We start from the raw sequence: 13,556 nt of genomic DNA, 5'->3' as shown, positions 1-13,556 counted from the left end.
AGCCCCCTCATCCCGGGAAGTGGTCCTTACAGCTACGCTTCGATGGCTTTTCCTCGGTCCCCAGTTTTAAAAAAATCTTTGTAGTCTCTTCCACTGTGTTTTCCCTCCCCCACCTTCTCCTATCCTCCCCTCTCTGCGCGGAGAACCGACTGACCCCTTCCGGAAACACCCGAAGCGACTTCTAGTCAACAAATTACACTTAACGATCCACCACCCTAACCCTGGCCAATGTTTTTGGGGTCCACATTTCAGGTAGTCGAAAGTGGTGCTCGTTCTTAGTTCCCGATTCCTCCCACCCACCCCCAACGTTTGGAGGCACCCAACCCCAGGGGCGAGGAAGTGGGCGGAGTCCTGTTTTGGCGCCAGTCGCTAAGGCGGCAGCAAAGCAGGAAACACCTCCGCTGAGTAGGCTTAGGTCGCGGCCCTCAGCTCCCTCCTCGCCCTCCCTTCGGGCGACCACCAGACGCCACGCCGCGAACTCTAAGAGCCGCTGTCACCGCCCCCTGCTTTCCCCCCTCCGTCGGGCCCGGGCTCCGGCTCGGGCTCCCGGCGGGCACTGCGCGGCGCGCGGCCCCACCCCCCGGGGCGCGCGCCCACCCCGCCCCTGGCGGCTGCCTGGCGTGGGCGGTGCCACCTTCCCCTCCCCCCAGCGGCGGCCCCGCGCGCAGCGCTGCTCCCCAGCCCCCCTCCCTCTCGGATGTGACTGGAGCTTGAGGCGCGCAGGGCCGGAGACGTCGCAGACCCGGGACCCGGAGCAGCTCAGAGGCGGTGAAGTCGGTGTCTTTTTTTTTTTCTCTAGCTTTCACTCGGTGGTGTTGCTTAAGATACCGCATAAGCCCCAGAGACCCGCATTTCCCCGCTTCCTATCTTCCTCGCCGGACCCTGAGTCAGGACCTGGCGGGAAGGAAAGGAGAAGCGAACAGAGACCCCGTGGCGGGCCTGGCTTCGGGCCGGCGTCTGTAGTTGGTTTAGGGGATGAGACTCTTCTCAAGGTTGAAAGCTGTGGCGCCAGCCGCCTTATTTCTAGACAAAGCGCATTTTTTCCTCCCCTCCCCCATCCCGGACGAGGTTGAGGGGGCCTTCCTTCCCGTCCCGTGCTTGGTCGGCGACTTGGGCCTCCAGGGAGGGCGGTGCATTCTCCCGCATCCGCGCAGCCGAGTGTCCGCAGACTGCGGCGGGCGCTCCGTTACGTGGCCGCCGCCGGGTGGGGAGAGGCACGGGCCCCGTGGCGCAGTGCCCTTGAGCCCCCGCGCCGCGGCCTTTGTTTCTCCCCGCAGACGCGCTGACCACGAGGCCCGCGCTCTCGTGTGGCGGGGTTAGGGGCCGGGCGCTAAGGCCTCGTTAAGCCGGGTGGGGTAGGGGTTTAAGGGGAGCGGATGAAAGTGCAGAAATAACTGATTTGTTTTCAAAAGTGGCACGAAATGTAACTGGAGCATCTCGGTATGTTTTAGTTTTTCAACTAGTGATTGAGAAGGTCTCTAAGAAGAAACCAAGTTAGAATTAAATTACATAGACGACTCTTCCGATTGTTAATGTCTTAGAGGGGAAATTCACACTAATTATTGTAATCGATTGGACACTTGTCTGATTTGAACCAGGTTATTTAGCTAGTTTTTTAAAATGCTGACTATGGTTTAAATGGGATTCGGATTGGAAAAAAAAAAATTTGTCAAATTTTTACCCTGTAAAGCTTTCGCGGATACTAGGTTCTCAGTAAGGTTGTATAGATAACTTACAGCACTGATATACTCTCAGGCACGTATCACTAGTTTACTCAGAATCTTAAAACTGCTCCTCTGGATTTGTATATGTTTGATGACATGAGCTAACTAGGTGGGGGTTGGAATCAAAACAAAAACTTACGTGTAGCTATCTTTTTATGTCTTACAAACTTCTTAACTGTCATGCATTTTTTTAGTAATAGCTCTTCAAGTCTGCAATAAAAAATGGCCTCCAATAAAACTACATTGGTAAGTTAATGAAAACCTAAAATATTTAAGGATCTAACTCAAACTTTTTTCCTCCCAAAATTATAACTGCACCTCTGTGGTTGGGAAATTACACCCATATGTAGTTCCAAGTTCCCTCTCCCCCACAACTTAATGGGGAGAAGTTAGGAGCATAAAAGGAAATTATTACATTCACTTGACTTCATAGTGTTTCGATTCATTTAAAGAAACCTAATTTTGGGAGGGTAGCACAATGTGAGTTTTACCAAGTATTTTTATTTTGGAAAGATACACAAATTTATGTGACATGGAAGAAGGTTACAGGTATAGACAGACAAAGTAATAAAGCCTTGTTGATTACTGTTCTCTAAGTTACTCTATACTGAATTCTAGAGAAAGCAGGTATTTTCAGTATTGCCCTGTTTATAAAACGGATATCTTGTACAGTTAGATTGAGATGAAAGTTGTTGTGTCTTTCAAATTGTTTTGGTTACTGTCATGTTTCAAACGTGCTTATTCTAAAATACAGAAGGACTTTAAATCATTGCAGTGCAGTTTTTTTAAATACTCAGCATGAAAAACATCACGCATGTCCAGAAAAGAGAGAAGACTAGATCTTCTGAGCAATTTTTTTTCTCTCCAGCAGTTCTTAAACCCACAGTTTGCATTCTTAGGTTTCATTAAAAGTTCTACAGATTGTTGACATATGTGTATTCAGCCTTGTTAAGTTACAGATTTTAATTTAAGCCCTGAAATATTCACATAAAAATCATGAAATTCAGTTATGTAATTCTAATACATTGTGTTAATAATTGCAAGTATATGAAGGTTAGTGTGTTAACATCTAAATGAGCAAAACATTTCCTTTTGGTTTGTAACTTCTGCCCTTGGGTTTCACAACAAAAGGATAAGTTGGTGGGTTTTTTTGTTTGTTTCATCATTAGATATGCACTTTTAAGTCAGACATCCTGAGAAATGTTTAAATATGAAATATAAAGCCTGTCTGGTGGCATTCTTTATTCCCATGCTTTTGGGAAAGCCCAAAGCATCTTCGAACACGTCTCAGGAATGAACTGTCTTTCAAATTTCGTAATCAGTAAACCAAAATGTAGATAATTAAATTGGCTTTACAATCACCAGTATCTTTAAAGTATTGGATGGGAAAGGAGCTACCTGTCCCTGAGACTGTGGGGATAGATATATAGATACAAAAAGCAAATAGATGCTTCTGTTAAATTGCTCCTGCTTACAGTTTGATAGTCTTCAGTATCTACTTTTCATTTTAAAATAATTTTGTTAAGTGTTGTGAGGTAATGTGTGCTTTAAGTGGGAAAGTGAGTGGATTTTCTCTTGAAAAAGATGAGCATTTGAAACTAGCTTATGAGTGCTATAGTAGTAAATATTTTGTTTCCTCTGCTAAATTTTTTTAATCTTTTAATTTTCTGCGTTTATTTTGTCTCTTCTTTACTCCGTTAGCCTCTTAACTTTCTTGGGTGTAGTTTTGTTTTTCGTTTAGGATCAGTATCTAGTAAGCTTTTGTTATGTTCATTTTTCTTCTTTCTTCCCACTGCCACTACCTTTGTTGTACTGTACAGAGGCAGAAAGTTATTGGACTGAGTACAATATCCAAGTATCTTGACTAATGAGAGTTGTACGGCCTAACATGGAGAATGATATCCAGCAAAATCAGATGCTGACTGCATTATTTAAATTTCACAGGATTTTTATTTCTTTCATAGGATATTTATTTAGAAGTGTGTGTATACACTTCTAAATGATTATATATTTTTTGATGTCCTTTGTAATCTTGAGGCATTGGTGTTAATTTTCCCTGCTTTCATGCAATGTGCAGGATGACTTTAGTAATTGGACAATTAAGATTTTTTTAAAAATAGCACCTCTTTTAAGGTGAAATGATTCCAAGATGAGCATAATGTGGGGTTTCCCCCCTTAGTCTCCATTTTGAGTTATTGGAAAGTAGAGGGATCTTGGTGTCCTGCTTCTCTCAAATAGTGTTAAACACACACAGACACACACACTTAAAACCTTGTTTTAAGTGAATTTTGTTGACCAGTTTAGAATCTTTCTGTTGAGAAACCAGGAAGAAAAGGGTTTTTTTTTCTCATTAGTGAATTAAAATGATCCAGCATTTTGGCCTCTTGAAGTTAACAGTGTTACAGATTGTTCCAAGTGGTCAGTAATATCTACCGAAATTATGGGGAAACGATTTTGTCCTTAACCTACTTATGGTCTCCTTGGTTGACCCTGCAATTGATATCAGGGTTCTGAACCACGTTTTCGTTCTGCAGCTATCTTTTCTCTTTATTGTACAGATTTTAACGTTGGTGTTTGAATTGAGAAAGGGGGTCTTACTTAGCGTTTGGGAGCTATATTTTTAATGGGTCTATGGTTCACCTAATAAGACCTGTCGCTGTTATTCTCCTTTGTATTAGTCTCTAGTAGTTTCCTAATAGTCGTTTTTTGCTGTCTTGTAGTTACAATGAGTGAAAACTCTACTATACTTGGTCTTGTAGACTATGTAGAAATAAAACTAGGAAAAGATAAAACAATTTTCAAGGGAAATGTCTTTGATGAATTATTTCAGTGAAGGGTAGTGGGGGATAGATTTGAGCTAAACCCATAGAATCAACCATTCCTTTATTTTGCTGATTATCTGTTAACTTTTTCAGAAAGTGTTTGCCTTGGGATATAAAAGTGAAAATTTAGGTGTTAAATGCAGTGATAATATCAGCAGTTTTAGCCTTTAAAATGTACTCAAAAATCAAACAAAAAGACATTTCTTAAATCTCTCCCTTTTGTTTTAGCAAAAAATGGGAAAGAAGCAAAACGGAAAGAGTAAAAAAGTTGAAGAGGCAGAACCTGAAGAATTTGTAGTAGAAAAAGTGCTGGACCGCCGTGTAGTGAATGGGAAGGTGGAGTATTTCCTGAAGTGGAAAGGATTTACAGAGTAAGAAATCTCAGTGCTTTTATTATATGTTTAACTGTACTTAAGTAGTGTTTAAAATTTGTTTTTAGCTTAAAAATAGTTTTATCCATTTTTTCATAGGTTTCTTTGAATTTAAAGGCACCTATAATTCAGGGTATCTTGTTTAAAGAGTCAAGGCTTTAGCCTGCAATTGTAAACAAGCAGATTTGAGACTAGTTGCTTACCTTGGAGAGTCAAATTTATATAATTATATAGAGTACAGGTTGCTTTTTTTAATGTAGTTGGATACTGTGCTAATTAATTGTTTCCCTACAGTGGACATTAAAAAAATATTGAAGCTATATAAGGTATACTAGTGGGTCTTAAACAAAAGTGTTTATCATAATTCAGATCCTACCCTAGGCTTACTATTCTCCTAATCTCTTTAAGTAGAGCCTAGGTATTTTTTAAGCGACCTGGTTCTTCATATTCCCTGTTACTAATTGCTAACAAAAGTCTTTATGATGTTACTGTTTTGTGAATAACTTACATGCAGAAATTATACTCACTTTATCATCTACAATTTACTTGAATTCTAATCTTAGACCACAAAAACAGCAAGACTGAGCAGTAACTATTGAAAATGTGTAGGTGGAAGTGGACAACAGTTTTCTGAGCTTGGTTGAGATGGGGAGTATAATGGTTCTCTTATCTACTGCTGCTTTTACCATTCACATTTAAAATCACCTCCACAGCAATTTGGGAATTATGATTTGAGTGGAAGATTTGTGTTTCTCTGTTCTATTTTTGCAGTACCCTTAGTTGAGCTTAAATATATATATGTAAGTTTGTGATTTAGGCACTAGAAAAAAATTTCTTACAATTAGAACCAAGTCTGCAGTATTTTAAGTAAGACTTAACCAATTTGCTAAAGAAGTGATTACCCTCATATGGCAGACAGTTTTGTGGGGTTTTGTTTGTTTTATCCTATGAGGCATTAAAAGCTGTTTGTCTATGTATCTTACCCATCAAAACACTGGAAAATTAACTCCTCCCTCTTTCTCTCCATGGTTGAGGCCACTAGTGTGACTAAGGACCTGCTATCTCCTGTATAATGTATTAGGTAATATTTTATTGAAATAACATTACCGAACGGGGGCTCCACTTTAGCTCTTTCGTCCTCCTCCACTCTTAAGTCTGCCAATTTTAGAGTCTCGGGACATCAACAGACCTTATTGTAACCAGAGGTTTAAAGCATCTTTCCTAGCATCTCTAAAATGATTGATTTCATTGTGTGTAGTTCTGTAAAAGTTTTTTGGATCAAAGCACACAAAGTTGGCAATCTTGTCACAAATGTTGTAGGCTGATCTCACTTTCACATTTGGTAATTGACATTCATTTTCTTTCCAGCCCTTCTGAAAAACATGAAAATGGTCATCTTGGCCTTGTATCAGAGATTGGCAAGCTTTTTCCCTAAAGAGCCCAGTATAGAAGATAGTCTGAGCTTTTGGGGCTTTGGCTTTCTGTCCCAGCTACTTTGTGACTATAGTACAAAAGCAACAATAGGCAATATAGTAAACTGTTCATAATAATGCTTTTGCTTATGGGTCCCAAAAACATGATTTTTATTTTGAAATTTTTCCCCAACCAATTAAAAATGTAAAAAAAAACATTCTTTTTTCATTTCCCACTCTGAGTAGAATTGAAATACTGCAGCAGAAATTGAAAATACTGTCTCATGTTTGAGAATGCTTCTGAATTACGTTTTTTAAAACACAGTATTGGAGGCCTTAACCCTAGGCACTATCTGATAAAGTAATTTGGGGTGGGATCCAGAATTCACTTTTCTGAAAGAAAGTGAGAAATTCCAAAGTGAGTTGTCCATATAACTTGGAAAAATATTAGCTACATTTATTCCGCTAGTCAGGTTCAGTTACTTGGGAGGTAATACGACACATTACCCGCTGAGCACAAACTGTGCAAGTAGACTCAAAATGAAGTACAGATTCTTCATGTAGAGGGTAGGAGGTAGGGGGAAGTATCGGCAGTACAGAGCACTTTTTCTCGGGTATTATTAAATTGATCTGGACAGTGGTTATTAACCAAGAACTTTTTTTTTTTTTTTTAACGACACAGTGCAGACAATACTTGGGAACCTGAAGAAAATTTAGATTGTCCAGAGTTAATTGAAGCATTTCTTAATTCTCAAAAAGCTGGTAAAGAAAAAGATGGAACAAAAAGAAAATCTTTGTCTGACAGTGAATCTGATGATAGCAAATCAAAGAAGAAAAGAGATGCTGTAAGTATAAAACATTGGCCAGCAGACTGGCTTCTTTGTAAAAGGATGGCTTGATTTTTTTAAATACTTTTTAAGACACGAGTACTTGAAAAATATCATTAAAAAGGCTCTTTAAATACTTAGGATGAAAGGAGAGGCATGATTTAACCCTACATTGTGTAAATGTCCAGTAAGCACTTACATTTCTTTAAATCGTTGTGCTACTGTTATTTTGGGTATATTGATGGATTTGCTGCCAGATGAGACAATTTCCTCTGATCTAAACCAGCTGTATTAAATAAAAACAATACAAAGTTATTTCATCGAAAATCACTTACAATACAGTGAAAACAATCTATATCACACGTTCTGATTATCAGTCATTAGTGAGTGGTAGTGACCAAAACTTTGGTATATGATCCTTGGTATTCCCCAAAAATACTTTGATTTTGAAGTATATAATCTTGCATAATAGTTTTTTTATTGGCATGAATTGAGAAAACTGGTTCATTCACTGCGTGTGTATTTTGAATCAACCTTTGCTTTATTGGTTTCTCTGTGGCTTTGGGCAAATTATATCCTTGCTTCTACCCTCAATTTTAAAACTGATTATACTTGCCCTGCCTTTTGGCCTAACATGGTAATTTAGGGAAAGATCTTGGGTCTGAATTATATCTAGGCTTGGGGACCTAATATACAATACAGATTTATTGATCGGGACTTTGGATTTAAAAATAGGTAATTTGAACTATAAGTACTTTACAGGTAGTCCAATAACTTAATGTCAACTCTGTCAAGATCGTAGGTGTATTATCTTTGTTTTTATAGAAGGAAAACAGATGGGGGCTACAGATTTGGTTCTGAATGCTTTAGCAACCAAAGCAAAAAGGTGGCAATGTTAAGAATCATTTATAAGTAAATTGAAAGTCTACCACATGCTCCATAGAAGCACCATTTAATAACAGTGTTGTTTAGTTGCTAAGTCTTGTGGTATTCTCTTGGAACCCCATGGACTGTGTAGCCTGCCAGGCTTTTCTGTCCATGGGATTTCCCACGGAAGAATACTGAAGTGGGTTGCCATTTACGTCTCCAGGGGATCTTCCTGACCCAGGAATCGGACCCCCATCTCCTGCATTCGCCAGTGAATTCTTTTACCACTGAGCCACCAAGGAACAATGGTTATCCTGTATTGTGCCCATGTAATGTGCCAGGGAGTGTTCTGAATAACTAAATTTGCGTTTCAGATACTTTGAAATGTCTATGAAACAGATAGTATTAATAGTATGTATTTTATGGAAAATGAACCTGAATCACAAGTTAACTTTCCCAAAGCCACAAAGGTTAGGGGCATCATTATAACCTAGGCAGTCGGACTCCAGAGCTTGAGGTAATGATGTAAAAGTCTCATGGGGAGAAAAAGGATTTGCTACACTCTAGAAAATGGCAACCCACTCCAGTAGTCTTGCCTGGAAAATCCCATGGATGGAGGAGCCTGGTAGGCTGCAGTCCATGGGGTCGCTAAGAGTTGGACATGACTGAGCGACTTTTCACTTTACTGAATCGCAGAAGGAAATGGCAACACACTCCAGTGTTCTTGCCTGGAGAAACCCAGGGACTGGGGAGCCTCGTGGGCTGCTGTCTATGGGGTCACACAGAGTTGGACATGACTGAAGTGACTTAGCAGCAGCAGGAAGTTCTCAAGGATCCCAGAAAACTTGTTTATATGGATTGTAACTGTCAGTACTAACTGCATTTGAAATTAAAGTAGAAATTTATAAAATACCATATTTTCAGTTAAGAATAACAAGGCCTGGCATTTTACATTTTTGCAAATTTTGTCAGTGTTTGTCTTAATAAGACTTTGGTTCAGTATTCAGTTTGCTGTGATATGTTGCTTGGTAGAAGTATGTGAATATTATGTGAAGTCACAGATAGATGAAAAGAGGAGATCATGAAGATAAATAGTCCAGAAGGTTTTCAGCATCCCTGGGGGTCCCTCAGACCACACTTTTGAGAGCCACAGGTTTATTTTTATAAGGTTTGTTATCGTTCAGATTGATTACAGCACTGATTGCTGTCGGTTTTTTTAAACTTTTTACAGGTTTGCTATTTATAGTTTATGCTTTTAAAAATATGTAATTTAGACTGATTCCTAGAAGTAATTTGAAATACTACTTTCAAGAATTTATAATCATTAAAAATAAGAGATTTGGGTTTTTTCCTGCTTTGTGTCTTTGAAAAAAATTGTTTTCTTGATTTATGATTCAGAATATTTTTATAGACATCCAGATTTATTTTTTCTGCTTATAAGTTTAATGGAAATTAAAAGGTGTTTAGTACTCTCGCTCTAATCATTGTTTCACTATCAGAAGGCTATATGTCATGAAGACAAATTGGAAGTTAATATTAGTTTCCTCTATGATGAAATATGTGGAAACATTTATGTAATCATTTAACTTTTTCTGAACAGGCTGATAAACCAAGAGGTTTTGCCAGAGGTCTTGATCCAGAACGAATAATTGGTGCCACAGACAGCAGTGGAGAATTAATGTTCCTCATGAAATGGTGAGTGTGAATTGCTGTTGTATTTTAAAGTAAGAATAGATATGTTTTTTATTAAAAAAAAAAACTTATGAATTTTTTAAAAACCTATCTATCTAGGCTTTATAAATAGTTCACAATCATTAGGTAGCAAGTTGGTTTTAGTCACCAAGTCGTGGCTGACTCTTTGCAACCCCAAGGACTATTGCCCACCAGGCTCCTCTATCCATGGATTTTGCAAGCAAAAATACTAGAGTGGTTTGCCAGGGATTAGACCTTTGTCTCCTGCATTGGCAGGCAGATTCTTGGCACTGAGCCACCAGGGAAGCTCTAGGTAGAAAGTAGTTATCTGTTGAAAGAATGATTCGCTTTTACTTAGCTAAAGCAGAGATTGGCAAACTGACCTGTCTTGGAAAATGCAGTTTTATTGGAACACAGCTACAAGTAACCACATAACCCTCTTGAAGCACTTAAACATGTTTTGATTGAATTACGATTTTTGAAATGCATGGTTATCACTTGACAAAAAAATGTTTAGGCTTTTTAACTGAATACTTTTTTCTCTCATGACAGGAAAGATTCTGATGAGGCAGACTTGGTACTGGCAAAAGAGGCAAATATGAAGTGTCCTCAAATTGTAATTGCTTTTTATGAAGAGAGACTAACTTGGCATTCTTGTCCGGAAGATGAGGCTCAATAATTGTTTGCATTGCCTTTTATATATATTTATATATATATATAAAATGTGGGTCTTGGTTTTTTGATTTATTAGTGTGAAGAAATAACTACATTCTAATGAAAATCAGGTTTGATACGTTTGTTTTGAAGTAATATTGGGGAAGTTATATTGGGTTTTTTGTTTTTTTCCATCTGTAGCACTGGTTACTTTGAACAAATAAAAGCTTTCTGTAGTTGCCTCCTTCAGTAGGAAAGAATTTGATACCATGATATATTATTTCCTCAGCATTAGAGAACAGTTTTTCTAAATGTTGGAGGAAATCTCCATAGTCATTACTCAATCAGAATTTAGAATTTGCATTTAACTCATATATGCCTGAGGACCATTCTGAGTTTTTTATATGTGTATACATAAAAGACATGTAAATTGTTTGGGAGTTAATTTTTTGTTGTGGTTTTTGTTTTGGTAAATATATTTAAACAACAGCCTTTCATAACCATGGATAAGCCCATGTTCTGGAATTACATCATTTTGAGCAATATAAGAACTTCAACTTAGATTAAAAATTTAAGTCTTAACCTTTCAAATTAAATAATTTTGCAATTAATTAGATAAATTAAGGAGTTTAAATTGGGTAATTTTTTAAAGCATCCCTATCAGAATCTGCATATAAGTGCAGTTTTATATGCAGAAACCCTGGAAAGAGAATTTTTATCACTGTCAACAACCTTCCCAACCAAATGAAAAAAGTAGAAAAATTCTAGTATGTTTTAATATAGCAAAGCAAAACTTAGTTAAATGGACACTTGATGGTTCCTTTTGGTGAACCATTGTTTTACAAGAAATTGAAGTCTCTGTGCTATATTTAGGAAATGTTGTGATACATGGGATGTCTCAGATTTGTTCATTGAAACCTAATCAGATAGTTTTAAAATATTGGCAGTTTATGATCTACAGGAATAAATGAGTGAACAAACTTTTCTAATCTATGCTTGACCTACATGTTTTTTCAGACTTGACTCCGATCCATTCCTTACACGAAGGCTCAATTTTCTCAGTATATTGGGTTACTAGTTCAGCAGAAGCCAAGAAAAACAATAACTTTGTAGTAATCAGAATGTTATTCAACTGTATATTGTTTACTTTATTGTAAATACTGGTGAACAGTGGTCAATAAATAGTTTTATATTCCTTTATGTGATTAGACTTTCTTTTTTCTTTATCTGGTGACCTTTATGGTGGGAGTAGAGACATATTCATTGAATTAATAACATCATGTTTATAAATATGATCAGTGATATCACTGATAGCTTACCATGAACGATGTTGGATTTGTGATCTCCGAAGATTTAGCTTTGGGACCAGGGACCAGGCTTGATCACTCAAGAGCTTTTGTGTAGCAGAGTTTTATTAAAGTAAGGGACAAAGGAAGCTTTTGACACATCGGAAGGGGGATGGGGAATGCCCCCCTAGCTAGTCTTATCAAGGCCTTATATACTTTTTTCAGACCCACTCCCAACAACATCTTAAATTAAGATCAGAATGAACAATTGATTTTACTAGACCCACTCCGTAATATACATTTTAAGATGACAGGATTAGTCAGAAGGTTTTTTGTTAAGGAGAAACATGTCCTCTAGCAAGATAACATTGTTATATTGGCTAAGACAAAGCAATGTAGAAAAGAATTTGTCCTTTTCTGCTTTTCTAGGGCTCCAGACGTGTTTGTCCTTGGGAACCCTGGACTTCTTATCAACCTACCTAGGAATTGACTATCACCACTTAAGGCATTAGAGTACCTGTTTTAGACCCTTTGAGTTTAGTAGTTTTAACTGGAATATGTATTAACACGAAAAGATTTTCTTACTAAAATACAGTTTCCAGTGATGCTTAAGAGGAACTTTTTTCATCAAAGTGGAATTTCGATATTTATATCTAAGGCTGTTGAAACTGCCATCTTAAATCATAGGTATTCTGAGGACTGTTATGACACATTTCTACTAATTTTGAAAGTTTATACAGAGAAAAGGAAAAAACTAAACTGTTTATTAACCTTTTTGTAGACCTACTGTTTGCTCTGAACAGTGGGTTTGTATGTGATAACCTTTTGTTTTGATCAGAAATTGATGACCCTGCATTAAGCGTTAGAGCATTTCTGCAAACTGTGTTGTCCATGTATTTTAATATTCCTTATGTTGTATGTTTCTTGTGGTTACTTTAAAAAGTCACAAACTTGAAGGGCCTAAAACAACACATTTGTTCTAGTTCTGGAGGCCAGAATTCCGAAATACAGTGTGAGGGCTGGTTCCTTCTGGAGCCTCTGATGGCAAAATCTGCTTATCTCTGTTCCTAGAGGCCATCTCTTCCTTGGTTTCTGGCCCCTTCTTCAAAACCAGCAGTGTAATGTAGTGTCTCAAATTATTTGACCTCTCTGTACTTCAGTTTCCTCATCTGTGAAACATAAATCATGATGAAATAATAATTGTGTGAGACACTTAGTGTCTTGTAAGTGGTAATAAGAATTTTTTTATCTGATTTTAATAGGGACACTGTAAGCTGTTGTATGGAGATTCCCCAACTGAATCAGTTATTGGGTATGAACACTTAGGTTGTTTGTAGTTTTCTGCTTTTAGATGATTGTGAACATTCTTTTACATAATGTATAGTAAGACTTGAGTAGATACAGATGGATTCCCAGAAATTTTTGAAGTCAAGCTTGTACTGGTGTACTCTTCTATCAGTAGTCATTATCCCACATCTTCATTTGTACTGCAGATTAATACTGAATCTGATTTTGTTGCGAGTCCAGTGGCATCTTGTTTTAATTTGCATGTCTGATATCTTTGTTGAGCATCCTTTTCATACCGTTTGCATTTCCTTATCAATAAATTGGTAGTTTTACAAATTTTTTTTAATTGGTGGGAGTGAGTTATATAATATTTTTGTGTTGCAAATAATTTTCCTGCCAATTTTTTGACATGATTTATGAGATCCTTTTGTTGTAACAAATGTTATGTAGTCAGCTTTTTTAAAAAATGTATTTGACTGCACCAGGACTTAGTCACAGCACGAAGATCTTCCATCTTTTTTGTGACATGGGTTATTTAGTTGTGGCATGCAGGATATAGTTCCCTGTCAGGGTTCAAACTCTGGGCTCCCTGCATTAGGAGCACTGGATCTTAT

At 37.8% G+C, this 13,556-nt stretch overlaps 1 protein-coding gene across 3 annotated transcripts; it reads left to right on the top strand.

Moving 5' to 3' along the window:
• The first annotated feature begins 695 nt into the window (after window positions 1-695).
• CBX3 (chromobox 3) lies at window positions 696-11,569 on the top strand. Of its 3 annotated transcripts, none has more exons than XM_015095342.4 (6): window positions 696-773; window positions 1,919-1,970; window positions 4,775-4,917; window positions 7,012-7,174; window positions 9,624-9,718; window positions 10,268-11,569. In XM_015095342.4, exons 2-6 carry the CDS (start codon window positions 1,947-1,949, stop codon window positions 10,392-10,394), a joined length of 552 nt encoding a protein of 183 aa, XP_014950828.1. In that variant the 5' UTR covers window positions 696-773; window positions 1,919-1,946; the 3' UTR covers window positions 10,395-11,569. The 3 variants fall into 3 exon arrangements, with proteins under 3 accessions (XP_014950828.1, XP_060270772.1, XP_014950829.1); XM_060414789.1 differs by having other exon boundaries at window positions 696-1,440; XM_015095343.4 differs by lacking the exon at window positions 1,919-1,970.
• The last annotated feature ends 1,987 nt before the right edge of the window (window positions 11,570-13,556 follow it).

Source organism: Ovis aries, chromosome 4, assembly GCF_016772045.2.
Source record: "Ovis aries strain OAR_USU_Benz2616 breed Rambouillet chromosome 4, ARS-UI_Ramb_v3.0, whole genome shotgun sequence".
Taxonomy (NCBI): Eukaryota; Metazoa; Chordata; class Mammalia; order Artiodactyla; family Bovidae; genus Ovis; species Ovis aries.
This window is presented reverse-complemented; position numbering and strand designations above follow the sequence as displayed.